Genomic DNA, 19,082 nt, shown 5'->3' with positions numbered 1-19,082 from the left:
GCCAGCAGGGACTTATTAGCTGAGCGCAGAGCTCTGCCAGGGGTATAGGGAACCAGCAGTTCCCTCAGACCTCTAGACCCATATGCAGCCAAAGCCCCATAGATCAGACATAGGGACTTAAAAGCGATCCTGGACTCTATCGGAAGCCAGTGCAAACTTTTTCTTGCAGCCGTAGCGGAGGCCCGCTTAGGAAGATCTAGTACAAATTTTGCTGCGGCATTCTGTACCATTTGAAGTCTCCTTATGAGGCCCTTGTTAATGCCTAGAAGTAGGGCATTGCAATAGTCTAATCTTGAGCCTATTAAAGCAACTACCACTTGTTTCCTGGCTTGAGGGGATAGATAATATTTTATCTTCCGCAGGATGTTTATTATGCCCCAGCAGGTAGAGATGGTCCTGTTCACTTGGTGACTCATCCCCAAAATAGGATCAATCATGACTCCTAAGTTTCTGGCCACGGCAGTGGGTGTAGGGCACTGGCCCAAAGATGGGGGCCACCATTCCGCCGACCAGATGTCCTCCTTGCCTCCGAACACCAGGATCTCTGTTTTCTCGCCGTTGAGCTTCAATGAATTGCAAATCATCCATTGAGCCACTGCCTCCATACAGTGTCTAAAATTGGAGGCAGCCAAGTTGGAAGGTTGGGCGAGAGACACCAGGATCTGCGTGTCATCAGCATAGGATACTACCTCCATCCCAAAAGATCTGATCAGCCTGGCAAGTGGGGTCACATAGATGTTAAAAAGGGTCGGGCTGAGGGTCTAATATTTCATCTGAACGATGGCGCGACATTTCAGCCAAATGTATTCTTATGAGGAGACCCTGGTGGGTGTAGGGTTGTTGATGATTCCCACCCCCGTTTGGAAATTAGGTTTTGCCTTGGTGAAGTGATAGCAGCTATCCAAGAAAGTCCATCAAAAATGCCACCTGGCCTCGATGGGATACAGCTGGACATTTATACAGAAAATGTTCATCTGTGGGCTTCTATCATTATTAACATCCTAAATGCTGCTGTAATTCATGGTGTACCTTCTCTTGGTGATTGGCATTCATAGTTCCCATTTATAAGGAAAAGGCAAAAGAAATGACCCCAAATGCTACAGGCCTAACTCCTTGCTGGACTCAATGGTGAAGATCCTGGGGCATATTATCCTATGGAGATTGAGAGTAGGGCCCTGGATAAGGCTGTTATGAGCCCAGTGCAGTAGGGGTTTCAAGAAGGTCTAGGGGCACACGAGCATTGCTTAGATCTACACCTGCTAATTAGGAAATACACGATTGCCAAGAAGGTACGCTAAATCCTGCATTCATGGACCTTTGTAGTGCTTTTGATAGGGTAAATCGTACAGAACTAGAGGGAATTCTACATAAGCTGGATATGCCTCACACTATGGTAGAATTTTTACAGGTGCTCCATGATGGAATGAGAGCCTTGGTCAGGTTTGGCACAAAGGGGGAATGCACTGAGTTTTTAAATCTTTTCAGAGTTGTCCGCCAAGGACGTGTTTTAGCCCTCATTTTATTCCTTTTATATATTGATGGTTTGCACTCTTTTTTACTCGCCCAGTCTAAAGCCATACCAGTTGTAAATGGCAAAGGGGTACCGGCTCTGCTGTATGCCGATGACGCAGTACTACGTTCTCATACTTCGGATGGGTTACGGGGCGTGAATGACGCCTTTGTCAGAAACATGGATGACCTGAACCTAGAGATCAACATCTCTAAAACCCACTATTTTTTGTGCGGTAAACCCCAGAGTAAACCAGGCCCAGTGACTATCAAAGGGCAATTAATTAGCCGTGTTCAAGGATTTTCTTACCTGGGAGTAACATTTCCAAGTAATTCGCTTGTTTAACACAGGCGCTGTTTTTAAACTTTCATCTACAGTTGGTAACAAACCAATCCTGACCCTGCTGGAGGTGTAAAAAATAAAATGTTTATTGGTCTTTAACTATGGGGCTCACATTTGGGGATACTGGAATAACGTTTCTCCACAGAAGGAAGAGAATCGCTTTTGCAGGTGGCTGCTCGAAGTTGCGACCAGTAGCCCATGTTTACACGAGAAACTGGGTCTAGATTATGTAGAAGATCGTATAAAGCTTGCCCCCCTGCTTCTTTAGATTTTAATATGAGGGAACAAACATGCAGCCCTTAACAGGGAGATTATTTCTGACTCTCTGCCCTGTGAAAAGAGCTTGTAATACCCTAGCTGATCTATGTTTGAAATATGGCCAACAGTCTGGGTCGACCGGAACTATTCTCTTACCCACAAGGAGATGGACTGGGCCAAAAATTAGTTTAAGATATTGGCTATGGCTAACAGGGAATTTAAGGAATTAGGGAAACCATCCGTATGTGATTTTGTTATAGTTCAGACATGCCATGGCTTCGAGCCCTTCCTCTCCCAGATTAACAATGTATGGAAGAAGTTGCTCCTACCTAGAATTCAGCTGGGCACCATTAGATGTAATCTTTGTTTCCTGTTGGCCCAGGTTGATCCAAATAGTATCTCTGCATGCCCCTGTGATGACACTTCTCCTCAGATTCTGTTGTTTTGCAAACTTTATGAACCTTTTAGACACGAGTTGTATTACCCATTTTTAAAAGGCTGGGGGTTGTACAGTGCAGGCCAGCCTTTTACTTTCTTTGAATGGTAGCAGATGCCACGGTGTGTTCTGCGGTGGGAGCTTTTTTTAAAAACGCAATATGTTACTTAAATCGCTGAATTTGTAATCTTTAATGTATTTATGATTCTGCTTTTACTTATCTACTGTAATTTGATCGTATATTTTTAGTAATGTTTTATTTGCTCACTACGGAGCCGTCCCACAAGGCCCCCAGCGCCTTGAGACCCTTGCGGGTGAGTAGTTGCGCTTTACCAACCCTTAATTGATTGATTGATTTGCCCTTCTATGGTTATCTTTTGAAAAATTAAATAAAGATAATTGAATTGAACTATCTAGGTATATCGCTGAATAAGCGAGGAACCTATAAAAATCAACAATCCTCCATCAAAATAAAAGCTATTGCCCTGAATACAGCCTTTCTTTTATTTAATCAATAAAATGTTGGGTTCATCACTGAACCCTCTTCTCCAGGCAGTTAAAAGTACAGTAATTTCCACACTAACCTTTCTCCACACAACTTTTTCATGGACAGGGTGCCAAATGGCTGGATGAGGCCCAGTGCCAGACATGTAGGCGATTCTTCAGACTACCAGACAGCACATGTCAATCGCATGTGTCTAGAATTTAAGTTTTTCTTGCAGGAGTATATTCTGGAAGCCTTGTTTTTATCATACTGCACTAAACTCAGAATGCGCCTCAGAAAGGTCGCTCAAATGCCTGGGTGGAATAGACCCTCAAATGATTGGGGTTTTAAAAGCATCATTTTATATTGCTTAAGCTGAGATGTAAACAATAATACAAATGTCAGTTCTTAGCCCTTCTTGGGTTTTACAAGTTACAATATGGCATAATATAAAGTAGTCTACCTACATTATATTTCTATGATTTTAATTAATTGTACAATAATATTGGATTAATCATATCTGTGTTTATATTACATACAAAACTGCTGTAACAGGCCAGGTACTCTCTTCTATGTGAATCTATTACAGATTCAGATGCCACGTAATGATTTCAAAGCGGTACACAAGGGGGTGGTGATGGATTAAACCCAGATCTGTTGACTGGGTGTGAGTGTTTGATTGGTTCAGATGCTCCGTCCATCACCACCCCCTTTTGTACCACTTTGTTTGCCATAAATTGGCAGGGTATGCTCAGACGTGAGTCCCTTGCTCACTTTGCCACTGGATTCAAGCAAGCCGGGCTAACGACGGCTGAAATGCCAGAAACTGGTCCTCGGAAGCTTGTTTCCGGTCCAGGGAAGGCATGGCTTGGCAGTTCGGGCTGGACTGTTCCCATGAGGCACAGGGTCAGACTGATTTGCATATGGCCATGTCTGAACTGGTGTGGCAGAGTGGGCTAAAGAACGGTGATGGATTAAACCCAGATCTGTTGACTAGGTGTGAGTGTTTGATTGGTTCAGATGCTCCGTCCATCACCACCCCCTTTTGTACCACTTTGTTTGCCATAAGTTGGCAGGGTATGCTCAGACGTGAGTCCCTTGCTCACTTTGCCACTGGATTCAAGCAAGCCGGGATGAAGACAGCTGAAATGCCAGAAACCGGTCCTCGGAAGCTTGTTTCCGGTCCAGGGAAGGCATGGCTTGACAGTTCGGCCTGGACTGTTCCCATGAGGCACAGGGTCAGACTGATTTGCATATGGCGATGTCTGAACTGGGGTGGCAGAGTGGGCTAAAGAACGGTGATGGATTAAACCCAGATCTGTTGACTGGGTGTGAGTGTTTGATTGGTTCAGATACTCCGTCCATCACCACCCCCTTTTGTACCACGTAATAATTTCAAAGCATTATTTCTCCTATATACTGCAGGTGCCTGTGAGGTGAAAGTAGCTACTATACAGGTTTCTGAACATTATCTGCTTAATTATGCCTTCTTCTCATGAGTAAATAAACATAAAGTGCAGTATATCTGCGTGTTGCAGTATTAAAATTGGGCAACCCCCATTGCTGCATGTTCTGGATTTTGTGATCAATCATATTTTGGTGCCATAGTACCGGTGTTAGGAAATCCAAATATCCTAAGATCACATGCAGTGCAATATATTCAGCATTTCAAACCAGATTCCTTTCTTCTACTATATCACAAATATTTGAATGTTATAAGAGGTACCTCAAAATCTGCATTCGAGATAGTTGGCATCACTGGTATGGCGATCACAGCAGACATATATATCTATCAGTTTGTATAAAGTTGTCACTTTCACTACTTTCCAGACAACTGTCCCTGGAGAGGGAAGCAATGATGTTGTCCCTCACACTGGAATGCCCTTGTTGGGCTATCCCTGGGGCCGGCTGTAGGTAAAGTATCTTTTGTCACTCTCCTATCATTTCTTTTTTTTTTTAATCTCTTCATTGTTTTAAACACAAACAAACGGAAGGATGGACCATCACAGTTACATAAAGCCCGGCATCGAGTAATAAAGGGAACATTGACATAATTCCAACAATCAAGCAGATTTCTGCAGGACCTATCCATGGTGCAAAGTCCCTGCACCAGACCCATCGCTGTGGTGGCAAGTCCCCCTCCCACAACATGCCACTATGGTTAAAGTACTGGGCATTAAGCCACCGTTTAACTCCATGTATAGGACCACCCTCCCCGTCTAACCACCCCTCCCTCCCCACCCCTGCCACCGGCGCGAGACCAAAAGAAGAAAACAAAATTACAAACAAAATATTACCCAAAAATACGAATTGTACAAATGTCATCACATCCACAATGCCATTAACCATTGTGATTACCAAGGAAGTCGGGAAGCGCCGTGCAGTCTATCCCCCCAATGCCCAGAGGAGACTCTACTGGTTGTCGTCCTCTGTCAGCGCGCTGGACTCTGAGTCAGTGTCTTGATCTAACATCCGTAACTCCATCACCAGGGCCTCCCAAGCTCGCGCCGCCTCTAGCGCTTTGTCGTTATGGGATCTATGCGCCTGCTGCAACCTAACTGAGCTCTCGCTACCTGCCCACATAAGCAATGCCGCTCTCCATCTAGTGAAGCTACGACCTGCTGCTGCCTTCCAGTGAGATGTGATTTCCCTCTTGGCCTGTAAGAATCCTATGTCTATAAATTTGCTGGACAACTTATTTTTGCTAGTGTGTAGAAACCAGTGCAAGAGGCAAGTCCCCTTGTCCAGAGTAATCTGTCGTCCGGTCACTCTACAGAGCAGACCAGTTACCTCTGCCCAATATGAGCCCAACTGCGGGCAATCTCACAGCATGTGCCGTAAATCCGCGTCTTGTAGTCTGCAACGGGGGCATAGTGCTGTGTCTACCTGGAAATACTGGTTAATTTTAGCCAGCGTAAGGTACGCCCTGTGAAGTATAAAAAATTGGATCAATTGGAACCTAGCATTCCTGGTGCTCTTCCATGCTCTTTTAATTATTTGCGCCCAGGCCGTGTCGGGTATTTCTTTATCTAAGTCCGTCGCCCATTGCTCTCGTACCTTCTGCAATGGGTTCAGCCCCTCTCCCAACATGCGTTTATATAAGCACGTAACCGCTTTATACATGCCCGCTGCCATCACCACATATTGGCACGCCTCGCTTGTTGGCGGCTCTGAGAGGCCAGTGCCCCAAAGCTTCTGGATAGTGGCAACCAGTGCCGCATGCAGAAGGAAGTGACCGCGCGGGAGACCAAAAGTCTCTTGCAATGCACCATAGGGCAACAGCTCACCATATGCATACAGATCGCCCACCATCTGTAGGCCCAGCTCCTCCCACTACGCGAGGGCAGACCAATCCCCTCCATGCGGCAATGCCGTGCACATGCCCAGCGGTATTTCGGGAGCGTATGGTCGCAGCACCCCAATTCTATTGTGGAACCGTTTCCAGCAATGCCTTAGGGGGCCTTCCACTATCGACAGACCAGTAGTCCGCAGTCTCTGTTGTAAGACCACGAAGGATAGAAGATACCGCGGCACATCCGGCTTGGATACCCTCTCTGGCCCTCGAAACTCCAATGCCACTGCCTGAGTAAAGTGTTGGAAATGTGCAGCTAGATAATACAATTCAAAATCTGGGACTACAAGGCCCCCTTCAGCGCTCGGTCGCATCAGAGTGTCTAATGCTACTCTGCGCCGCCCTGTGCTCCAGATGAAACTCCCAACCGCAGAACGGAGTTGCTTAAATAGTGCAACTGGGATCCGTATCGGCAGGGTCCGGAAGAAATAAAAGAGCCGAGGAAGCGCCACCATCTTCAGCAGCGCTACGCGACCTGCCACCCAGAAGGGTAGAGTCTCCCAGAACTGCATACTACCCTTCAGGCCCCTTAAAGCTCTGCCGATATTGCCCTCCAGGAGAGCCTCCTGAGTATGGTACACGTGCGTCCCCAAATAGGGGAAACATCTAGGCTCCCACACCAAATCAGGCGGGTCGCATGTTCTGGTCACCGGAAATACGCAAGTCTTCGCCCAGTTAACCCGTAGCCCCGAGATGTTCCCGAACCAACCAAGAAGGGAGCGCGCTCCCTCCAGGGCCTCCCCCGCGTCTTTCAGAAACAATAGGAGGTCGTCCGCATACAGCGAGATATAGTGCGTCTGGCTGTTAAGTCGCAAACCTTGGAACGCCCCCCCCCCGTCCTAGCACACGCCGCTAAAGGCTCCATCGCAAGGGCGAACAGCAGCGGGGTCACTCTCCTATCATACTCCTAAACAGGGAACCCAATATAGATTTACCTGCGTTACAAGATTGGTCTCCTTGTTTCATTTACTTTGAGAACCATATGGTGCTATCTGCTCTTCTTTGGGCCTAAGGTATCTTCCTAGAGGTCATTCTGGACAGTTTCAAATGTTGTAATGATTGTAAATTGTAGTGATAACCTAATGCATTCTGGGTATTGTAGTCTTGTTTTGCTTCCACAGAATTAATTAGACTAGCACACCCAAAATCAATAATTTGTAAGTGAAATGTTCAGGAGTGCAGACAGAGTCAAAATGACCCAGAGAGATGGTCCCCTTGTTTGGGATATCTGTGGTGGGACTGGAGGTCCCCTGATTCCAATGCCCAGACAGAGATTCTATTAGCGAGCAAAGTCTTGTCAGCTCTCAAGGAAACACATGCCAGGGTCTGCATAGCATGAACCTGAAGCACAGTATTACCAGCGTACTTACTTCCTTCGATTCCGTACTGATACAGCAGAAATCTCTGGGCTGCTTCAGGTAGCACTGAGTCATGTCAGTCACCAGGTACACTGAAACAAAAGGAATGAGCATTCAGTTAATCACACTGCATGGAAATGTACAGCTGCCTCATATCCTAAGGCCACCTCTGAGGTTCAGTGGCACTCAATCTCAACTTTCAGTGGCTCAGGTGTGGCATTAAGGTGGGTCGCACTGCAACAGCATTTGTAAATTGTCATTCGTATGGGAAGTATTTGCTACTACACCCACAGTTTCAGTTTTGGAAATGTTTCAATATACTTACAGGATAGCCCATAATAAAACATAAAAGTCACATTAGGAAACTGAACAACCTCAACAGTTTCAACCCCCCAAAAAATCATACATACCCCAGGGCAGTTATGCGCTATACAAATGCAATTTTTCATTTCATTTCATTTCATTTCATTTCACTTTTCTTTATGACCCTCTCCTATACCTCTCATACAAGTTTCTAATTTTGTATTAATGAGCTTGATTGTATACTTGTTATACCCGATGTCCCTCTTAGTCCTAGAGGAACAAGTTAATAACCTTTGGTAATGCTCTTTCTGGAGGATACTCTTACTAACCGCAAGTTCTTTTGATTCCGATTATCCCCCAAGTGCCAACCTGGATCCAAAGAATTTTCCACCAGTGCTCCCACACTCTGCTAGGTGGCATCATACAGCTCTGCGCTGGCTCCGTACTGCCCCGGAAGTGATGGAGCGGAGCCGCATATGAGTGCCAACCCTGCAAGTTGATGCAAGCTTCTTGTCCTTTCCCTTTACATTCCCTCAGGGGCAGAGTGTAAACAAATGCTGGTAACAGTGTGATGATTGCAAACTTGGGACCTTTTAAATAATAGAGATCACTGCACAGAACAAGAAGTTGGGACAGCAGCAATGAGTTAGACTATCCACCAGAAATATTGTTACCAAAGGTAAGTTACTTGTTCTTTTGATGGATACTTCTAACCACATATTCATCACCTTTAGAATAGATACCAAGCCTATACTTCTGAAAGGTGGAAGGTCTGTGGAGAGGACTCAAATCAAATGTCCTGCAGATCTGAGCGGACAAAGTGTCCTTCCCACCAGACTTGGATGTCAGGCCAGTAGTGCTTCATTAACATATCTACTGAAGCCCACGTTGCAGCCTTACAGATGTCATGGACAGACACCACTCGCACCAACCGTGGCCCTGGTGAAATGGGCTCCCAGATCCCGAGGGGACTGTTTCTTAGCTTGTGCATAGCAGATCTTGATGCAGAGGATTATCTATCTCGACAGGGTCCTCTTCTGCAGATCTTTACTTTCTTCACTCCAGAGAAACCTATATAGAGTTGATTGTCTACTAGATGACCTTGGTACGATGGACATATATCTTAATTCTCATTTGGGGACTAATTGGTGGAGCTTCTCCTTCTCTTTTGAGGTGGAGCAAAGAACACTGGGAGAGTGATCAATTGCCTTAGGTGGAACATTTGGTTAAAAAGGCTGTCTGAGTCCTAAGCACCAATTTGTCCTGGAAGAAGGTAGTATAGGACGGTTGCAATAAAAATGCCGGCCATTCACTCATGCGAGGAGCCGACTTAATCGTAATGAGGAAGACAATTCAGGGTCAAGAGATGCTGCGGGCAACAATACATAGGCTTGAAGAGTGCACACAGAAGAAATGTCAAAACCAAGGTAATGTCCCACTGAGGCATCACAAACAGTTTGAGAGGGAACATGTGTGTCAGCCTTTAGTTAAATCATATTGGAACTGGTGATTTAATCAAGGATGGCTTGCCTGGCCAATACAGAAGTAGACAGGGCTTACAATTAACACTTTACAGTGCTGAGCTAAAGAAAGAACAAATAACGGACCATCCGAAAGCTTAGGCTGTAAGGGGTCAGTGTTTTGGGCTCTCCATGCATGGATGTGTAAGTTGCGGTGGTTCTAACAAACGCCCTCCCTCTTGCTGAGACAGAAGGTAACCAGATCGGAGGGAAGATGCCCATGCAGGGATTTTCAGGTATCCTATTTAGCTGGGGAAATCAAAATGAATTGGACCCAGCCGTTCTTGATCTTCTTCAGAACTTAGGACAAGAGAGGTAGTCGCGGGAAGGCATACAAGAGTTCCCCATTCCATTTCAGTCAGAACAAAGTTAGCCAATGAGGGAAGGCAGCAGTCCCAGCCCTCCTGGAACCGCAGAGTCTTACCTGCTGGAGAGCTAGCTGCAGTGAAGGTAAGTTTTATGATTTTTGATGTTTAGTGCATGCGTGTATGTGTGAACGTATGTATGTATGGATGTGTATTTGTGAGTGAGTGCTGTGAATGGGCGAGTCTGTGCATGTGTGTGTAAATGCATGGTGGTGAGTGAGTGTGTATGTGTGCGTGTGGAACCCTGCCCCCTGCGTGATAAAACGACCAGCCTCCACTGCAAAATATGCCTGCTCAATTTGTTCACTATGACATTCAGGGACACAGTCACAAGGTTGCCTAACAGAAAGGTATTCTGCTGCTCCACCCACCTCCAGAGACATAAAGCCTCTTGGCACAGGGCCCAGATCCCAATTCCACCGAGTTTTCTGCAGTACCACTTGGAGGTGGTGTTGCCCATGAGAACCTGCCAGCCTTTCCCTGCTGATTGGCAAGAACAGCCTTCTGGACCAAATGAATGGCCCGAACCTACAACTGTTTTAAAACTTGCCAGAGCGGGCTCAACCTTCTCTTTAAAGAGTGTGGATCCATTGAAGGGCATATCCATCAGCACACTTGCACATCACCAGAACATCTGGTCAATCTCATCCAGTGCCAACTTTACAGCCAAGGCAGTGTGGTGTGCAGGCATGCACAGATATGGTATTTTGTTGAATCCTACCCATCAAGGTTTGTCTGAGCTAGGGACGCCTTGATGTCTTCTGGGACTGCAGACAAGATCTTGCTTGGGCTGTCCCATGCGTTTTTCAACTGCATTGCCAAGTTGACCGAAGAAAACACCAATGTGGCAAAACCATCAATCTGTTTGGTTCTATTGATGGGATTTGTCGGAAATGAGTTATTATTAAAAGCGTGCACAAAAAGACCTTCTGTGGTAGGATTGGTGTGGAAATCTTGATCACGGTGCACAGGTTTGTGCCCCCAGGCTACTGAATGGCTAATGGCTGGATAAGAACATGGTTTTGACTTATATCCATCATGGCATCAATGACGGAATCACTAAATGTGAGCAAGGGCTCCAATGTCGTTGGCACAAGTTGGAGAATCTCTGTTAAAACATGTGGCTTATCTTAGTCTCAGTGGAGAGCAACTGCATTTCTAGTACCTCAGCAATCCTCCAAACCAACACCGCAAATGAGTCACTTTCCTCTGCTGGTGGGCGATGTGGTGAGTCAAGCTCGGTCACTGCTTAGCTAGGGACCCTAGTTCCTATTGAGACTTCATTCTTATGCTCGACAATGTACAACTTCGCCTCCCGGTCTCAGATCATCTTCAAGTGCATTAAGGCGCTTTGGTCACATGACTGAGAGTTGTGACCAGAACCCAGGCACCAAAGACTCATGGGGGTCCATGTCTGACACTTGCTTGCGGAAATTTCTGCACAGCTTAAAGCATGTTGTTTTTTGAGGGACATACTCCCTAGCATACTGTCGGAAAGAAAATTTAGAAACAGATCGACAAAGGTGGCAGCAGTGTTCCGGATCGGCATTGGATGACGCGCCAAGAAAGGAACCCAGTATGCCGGGTTGATGCTTATATGCAGCACGGCTCTATCACTTCCAGGTCAGTACAGAGCCAGTGCAAAGCTACACAACGTCTACCTACCATAGCACGGCATCACCTACTGGGGCATTGCAGACAAATTCTCAGGCTCCAGTTTGGTGCTGGGGGATATTCTAAATGTGAGGAATCTGTGACAAGAAGTATCTTTTAGAAACACTATATTGATCCTGTGCTTAGAAGTGGCCCTTGGTGGCAATCAGTGCTATACAAATATAAAAATAAATAATTAACACAAATGTTAGAGGCACCTGTAGGAAATTTCACAGCTAAAAAGTCTATTGTTTGTTCTCCTTCTTTGGGCTTTCTACATCCAGGTTCCAGAGGGTTGCCCAATGAGTGATGATTCCTCCTACTAACGGGGAGGCAGGTCTCATGTTGAAAGAACAGAGTACTTAAATGATGTTAATTGTACCCTCCTGCCAGCATCAGTGTATAACCCGTCTCCCAAAGTACCAGTCCCCCTTTACTTGTCTTTTATTACCCAATCCCCTCCTTCCCTCTCCCCTTCCTCAGGACCATATTCCACCACTGATATCCATGTGTATCTTGCAGAAGGTTCAGACCCCCAGTAACGTTCTTTGCGATTCCCACCTCTTCCAACCTCCATATATCCCCAACTAACCTGCAAAAGCATCTTTTTGCCAACTTCGGTGCCTCCCATTGACATTGCTCATGCACTGCCACCTTTCACAACAATCGTTCCCCACAACTAGCCCAACCATCACGCTACCACCAGCCTCCATGCAGTGTAACTAGCAATACTAGCCCTACTTGTTTTCATGCCGTTACACCTGCCCACATTACAGAACGACCTATATGTTTGCTTCCCTGTTGTTCTAGGTCTATCATAACACACTCACTTCTATCAGTCATACGTCTTCTGCACAACACTGCATATAATGTAATTTAACTTCCTGTAACGTCACATCCTGTGACATATCTCTCATCCCACTCCCCTGGAAATCTAGTAGATGGCACCTTAACATCTCCTTTAAAATGGTCAGTACATTTGCTCACCAAGCTGGATTTCGCTGCTCACTCTCTTGTGCACTCGCAGTGTAGTTGTGGTTTTGTCAAACAGATTTCTGTTGCTGGGGTCTTTCACTGCGCACCACACATTGTGCAGAGGCCTCGCAATCACGCCGGCTCCCAGGAAACCATGCCTCGTCGCAGACGGGTACTGCTTGTGGTACACCATGACTTCCTCTTCTGTGCACTGATATCTGCAGGAAAATCACAAGTTAGTGGTGGGCAGTGGGGCAACTATAGGTCTGAGCCTTCCGCCCAGGCACTAGAAGCAAAAGCAAAATGGCAGCGACTTACTTCCATCCGGCATTGGCTTGACCCTTGAAGAGATTCTCGAGGTTGTAGGAGCAGGCAGCCATAATCTAAAATGAAATATAATTCAATATTGCATGGTAAGTAATTTCTAGATTTTCCCCATTGCCACACCAATAGACATTTATTCTTTGCAGAATCTGATTTTATTAGTGTACTGTAACCTTTAATTAAGACATAGCATTTTGCACAGTATTTCTTGTTTTTTTGACCCATGTTGTATGAAGGTTTGCACTTGTGCTGTTATAGGCTTAGTCAGAGTTGTAACACTTTCTTCTGTTTATGGAGCAGTCATTTTGCACTACTTTTCAGATCGGATTCACAAAGGTAAAGTTACACTTTTGTGTAAGTTTAGTCTTTTTTGGTATTAACAGAAAAACGATTTAATAGCAACTTTACGACTGCGGAGAGTCCGCAGTCGGGGCAGAGAACTGCGCACATAATATAAAGATAGGCCTGTATGCTCTCTGCCACCTAGGTGCTTCTCCCCATCTTATCCCTCTTGCGCTCACCTGGGTACTTCTCCCGGTTGCATCTTTTCCTCTTCGTGTTGCTTTGTGCTTTCCCCCCAAGACACAACCCTGTCTTGCTACCCTGTCCCTCCTGCCCTTCTGCTGTTGCTTTCACCTCCCTCCCACTATCTCTGTGTCGTTTCTGCATTCTCCCATCCTTCCTCGCGTTGCTTCTGCCCCCTTTGCTTCCGTCCCCCCTTTGCTTCATTCTCTCCTTTGCTTCATTCTCCCCTTTGCTTCCTTCTCCCCTTTGCTTTAAAAAGTAACACTTTTGCGTGTTTTCTGTGTACTCGTCTACCTGAGCTGCGAAGCAGTAACGCTGCTGCCTGTTGTTCCCCAGGTGGTAATTAGGCTCTGTTCTGGCCCTCTACTAATCTCTCCTAGACGTGTCATGACGGTGTTGGTGCTTGATGCACATAGGGTAGGGTTGGTGGGCTAGACCTGGACTGGAGGCCACCCACTCATAGGCTTTGCTGAGCTCTTGTCCCAGAGATACCGAAATATCGTCTGCCTTCAATCTTGTACTTCACTAGTGGCCTTTGGACAGTGCGGGCGGATAGAATCCCCTCAGTGCGGGATGCGGCAAACAGGTTTGGTGTACCGTCGGCAACTCTGGAGGCCAAGCAGGTTGGCAGTCCTTGCTGTTGTGTATATATGTCAGTAACTGTGTTATTCATCTGATTTAAACCTAGCCAGAGGCAGTGGATTGCTGCGCAGGGACTCCCTGGAGAGTGAGGAGGGGATGGCCAGGCCTAGTTGTACCAAGGATGGAGGGTGAGGTCAGTAAGTCTGTGTGAACTCTTGGAGGTAGATGGCTTCTGTAATGCCATTGGTCAAATCTACAGCTCTGCTAGCAGCTGCCCCTCTGGCAGAGGGATTCTGCTTTTTACGTCTCGTCTACAGACAGTTTACAGCTGTCTATTGTTGAAAGAACTATTTGTGTACAATACTAAGAGTGTGCTTTGGGGCTGCCTACTGCTCATCACTGCTTGACTTTCGTCTCTGTCTCCTTTGCTTGTTTCTAATGCAGTGACTTTCCTTCCTCTCCTTGTCCTCTGGGAGATAACTTCCTTCCCATCCTTTTGATTGGATGACTTGGATCCTTGCACAGCTGACATCAGGAACTACTTTTTCTGTTTTTCTTTCAGCACTCCATGATAAGGCATGTGTTTTCTTGCTCTTTTCAGGTGTGTTGCTCCCACCTTCAGGTCCCTGTCCACATCTGTGTTGCCCCCCCCCCCCCCCGCCCCGGCAGCACCGTTGCTTCCCCAGATCCTCTCTGTCTCGCTTGGCTTTTTTTTGTTTTTAATGTTCATTCTACCCCAGCTCAGTTGCTCCCTCACACCCTACTGCCTGGCTGTATTGCTCGTCCCCAATTGTTCATGCTGAACTAAGGCAGGAGCAGTGGTAACTGGGGAGAAAGGTAGGTGAGTGGAGTACAATTCCTGTTTTCGCAATGTTCTTCACAGGACATATGTAGACATGTCATTTCCATGTCTTAGACCTATTCTTGCACTGAACAATCCCTGCAGAAAGGGCCTTTTTCAGATCACATAAACCCTACCCGTCATGAACTGGCCAGCATTTCTATCTCATGGTTGATGGCCCCTAAATCATTACTTCCACGGATGCTGAAAAGGACCCAAATAAACACATCATATGTATTTAACATAACACAACATTTATTTGAAAGCAGCATCAATTAACCTAATCTCTTAGAAACCAGCTCAAAGTAAGATTAAGAAATATGAAAACACAGTTGACTCTGTTGCATTGTTTCTAAGTGGCCCGCTAAACCTAAATTGTTGGCTCTCAATAACATTTCCTGTGACATCCTTTTTAAGCTCAGTCAAGGAATCATTTCAGTATGATACTGGTAAATGGGAGTTGTATCCACATTTCAAGGTCATTGGATCATAACTATAAATGTAGCCTAGCCCTAGTAGAGGACTAGGAAACTACTGATAGGCTGATGATTCCATGGAACAATACCACCCTCTCTCAGCATTCCAAGAGATCTGTTATAATAACTCTGCTAACTTTCTTCATGATACGCTACCCACCATAAGAGATGTGCATATCTCAAGTGTCCCAGCCATTCTGGCTTATTTTATTTTTGCAAAGATGATCAGCATTGGCAACAGGTATGTTTTTGTATGTTTGATGATGGTATTCAGCGTTGGCAACAAGGATTGGATATACCACAAGGTCGCCTTACGGCATTGCAAGGTGAGACCAACTGGCTATGACAATGTATTTTACCAATGCATTTTACAGGAGAAGGTAATTTTCCATCCATTGAATGGCAAAGTGTACTTGATTAACACAGTCACCCTTGAGCTATAGTGTAGCAATGCGGTAGTGGGTCAATCACACAAACATAATTATAATAACTTGATTAAGTAAATATAGCTATGTGTTGTGATTGTAAGGATGTTGGTTCTGTCACTGTGCCTATAATAAGCTCTGACGCTCCTTGTGGCATACTTTTCACAATACCTGAAACAGATACCTCCCAAAGGACAATGAATTGGTATGGTACAGCATAACTCACGGCATGAGAACAGGGGGATAGAGGCGGAACATAAAGGCATAGCAGAACAACAATTGTACTTAAGCAAACAGGGCTTAGGCAGAGATTTGAAGACCTCCACTCCGCTAATTGATCAGGCATACCTTAATATGCAACATTACTAACCTCTGCTGTGGCATTAGCCAGTGTGTGCTTTGCCAGGTCCTTGTAGGAAGTCGATGGAGAAGACGGGCTGGCCTTGAATGAAAGTTCAATGCTGCCGATTGACCGTGGACTGCTACTGCCAGACTTCGGAGGGGTCTGATGTCCTCTCCTGTTCCTGCTTGTGGATGAAGCCTCTGGAACATTAAAGCGAACAGTGCATCTTTAGGTCAGCAACTGATACAAATGTAGATTTCATTTTCTTTGTAAATCTATATGTGTGCACAAAAGCAACATCAGAAAAGCATTGCTGGACCATTTGTTCTCTCTATTTCAATACTTACTAGAGCACTTGTAGCTCATACTTAGACACTGTCGCCAACCCCTTTTAAAAGGGATGTTTCCACATTGCCTTTTCCTACCCCATAAAGCTGCTTTTTGTAATCAATGCCATGATATGCTACAAAGAAGTAAAAAAACTAATTTATATGTCCTGCATTTGGAAAACACAGCTCATTTTCCTATGTATTTTATGGTTTTCTTTGTTATTGTTTGTTTGTTTTCATATCATCTGTTTACTATCATGTTATTTATCACTTCTGATATAAAGTGCTCTAATGCTTTTCGAGAATGTCTGCCCTATATAAAACTCTATCAATACAGCCTCCCTGACCCCCTGCTAAAGTCCTCATTCTGCAGCTTGTTTCCCTGATATCCCTGACAAGGCCCTGAAAGGCAGAGGCACATTAAAGCCAGACTTTTTGGCACTATCAGTGCTTATTACATAATGGGGTCTATTGTATGCTCCCTGTATTACTATGACAAGCCTAGCTGCGACATTCTAAAGCTTCTGTAACTGTAAGAAGATGCACCCAGAAGGCGGCATACATGATATTTCTATTATATCTATGTTTGTCTCCTATTTTATCCATTCATGCTGAAAAGAAAGAAAAGCAAACTGTGTGCTAGAAAGGTATGTCTGAAAAATGCAGTTTTAACTACTACTACTGTCTATAGCTTAAGAGTGATTTATCAGGCAGCAATAATCCACAGGCCACTATTCATTAGTTTCCATTTCAACAAATACAGTAAGCATTACATTTACACCAACAGCCCACTAGCCGTTCTCCCATTGTTAGACACCAGTCCCCGCTAATGCATCTATATCAGTATCTACAGTTCGCTCCATTATTGTATTGTATTGTAATTGCATTTATATAGCGCTTACTACCCCTGACAAGGCGTCAAAGCACTTTTTCGGAGAGTAGCATGTTACTCCGGAACCTATAAAAGATTAGTGGTGAATTAGTATAATGAAATATGAAAGTAATTTGAGTGGTGGATATTAGTCAGTTATTTGGATTGAGAAATATAGTGGAGGGATAGAAGAGGGAAAAAAGGTTTGCATTTATATAGCGCTTGTTACCCCTGATGGGGTATTGAAACGCTTTTTCGGCTACTAGCACGCTACTCCGGAACCCATAAAGGATTAGTGGTGAATTAGTATCGTGAAATATGAAAGTAATTTGAGTGGTGGATATTATGGTCCCTTCTGAACATACAGGCTCCTGTGCTGTAAATCTTATCATGAAGGTATCCAGACCCCATCCAGCCTTATTGAAGGAGTGTCTTCTGCGTCTCCCCCTCTTAACCCACGTTCAAGTCCCACCCACCCCAATATTTCTCAAATTTCCTCATGCACCCTCTCTCTTTATAGAGTTCCTTTCCCATTTGTTGTAAATTGTTTGTTATTGGGAATCACACAACTATGAAACTAGACTTAACAAACCATAAAACTGGCCAGAAGGACATGAGCAAATAATCTTTTAACTAACAATATTTGTTCAATAATGTCTCCGTCCCATCCTTGTGTATCTGGTCAGCATGGCTCTATTTGGGGGCTCATTCTTAGCCAATGAGAAAAAAATCCCTTGGGTTCAGGAACTCTGGCACCGTTTACTGCAGCGTGATGGTGGATATGGCAATAGGGAAAGAAGCTAAGGTCATGCAGCCTGCTTTGACCGGTCTCCTCTGCCTTTTGAAAGCACATGTCATATCCTACTACTGAAAATAGTGGGGCGAATTTTCACCCCACCCCGGACGCACTGCGTTGTTGATGCATGACAAAGATGCCAAAAGTTGATCAAATTCATCACAAATATTTATTTCATTTTTATCCATTCCATGTATTGCGTTTTTCAAAGTTTATTCAGTCAGTGCGTCCGGGGTGGGGTGAAAATTCGCCCCACTATTTTCAGTGATTTCACAATTACGTGGCTGGGCAGTCCACGATCCCAGGCTGGCACGCTAAACAGAGCAAAATATAAAAGTTTTTTGAAACATGGAAGCAAATTGGTGTGCACTCTGTCACTGCTTTTTTGTGATATATCCTACTGCTGCTCATTTCTCTAAAGCCAAGTGAGGTCCCACTGGAACACAATCTATAGAGATCCCGGCAGAGCAATATTTTGGCTACTGTATAAGTATCCAACCCTTTCCCGGTCTTCTGAATAGTTTTACACTTGCATTTTAGACATAAGCATACTTGCTCACCAGGGTCTCGCTTGTTTGAGGATGTCTCCAGAACGTAAACATCACTGTTTCTCAGGGAAGTGCGACCTCTCAGACCTCTCTTGGAATCATCCATACTTTTAGGAACAACCTGGGAACAAAGTTTAACAGAACAAAGTTAGCATATCTCATGAAAAGAATTAATAACACCCCAATGTGATTGCAATCTTTGTATCTACTGCAACGCCTTCTTAGTCCTCAGCACTGTTTCCATGAGACAGACAGCAGCTCCATATTGTTTAAAGGTGGACACTCTTGAGTACATCTCGGTGGCATAACCAGAAATGCCTGTTTTGCAACAGTTGCTATATCACGACCAAAGATGTGCGGTCCTTGATTTTGTCCCTTTGATTTTACTCCTTCCCATTTTCAAGATCAAAGATTTCAAAACACTTCAGAAGTAAAAAATAGTTATAAATTACAAAAGTGTCTCATA

At 44.9% G+C, this 19,082-nt stretch overlaps 1 protein-coding gene across 1 annotated transcript in view; it reads right to left on the bottom strand.

Moving 5' to 3' along the window:
* LOC144780943 (stAR-related lipid transfer protein 9-like) overlaps nt 1-19,082 on the bottom strand; it is a 540,925-nt gene that overhangs the window by 7,016 nt on the left and 514,827 nt on the right. Inside the window, exons 28-32 of the mRNA XM_078659512.1 lie at nt 18,629-18,737; nt 16,100-16,272; nt 12,875-12,939; nt 12,569-12,774; nt 7,753-7,832 (exon numbers count right to left, since the gene is read on the bottom strand). Of these exons, the coding sequence (XP_078515638.1) occupies nt 7,753-7,832; nt 12,569-12,774; nt 12,875-12,939; nt 16,100-16,272; nt 18,629-18,737 (633 nt within the window). The remainder of the gene's footprint in view (nt 1-7,752; nt 7,833-12,568; nt 12,775-12,874; nt 12,940-16,099; nt 16,273-18,628; nt 18,738-19,082) is intronic.

The sequence above is a fragment of the Lissotriton helveticus genome, chromosome 9 (assembly GCF_964261635.1).
Source record: "Lissotriton helveticus chromosome 9, aLisHel1.1, whole genome shotgun sequence".
NCBI classification, from domain to species: domain Eukaryota; kingdom Metazoa; phylum Chordata; class Amphibia; order Caudata; family Salamandridae; genus Lissotriton; species Lissotriton helveticus.
This window is presented reverse-complemented; position numbering and strand designations above follow the sequence as displayed.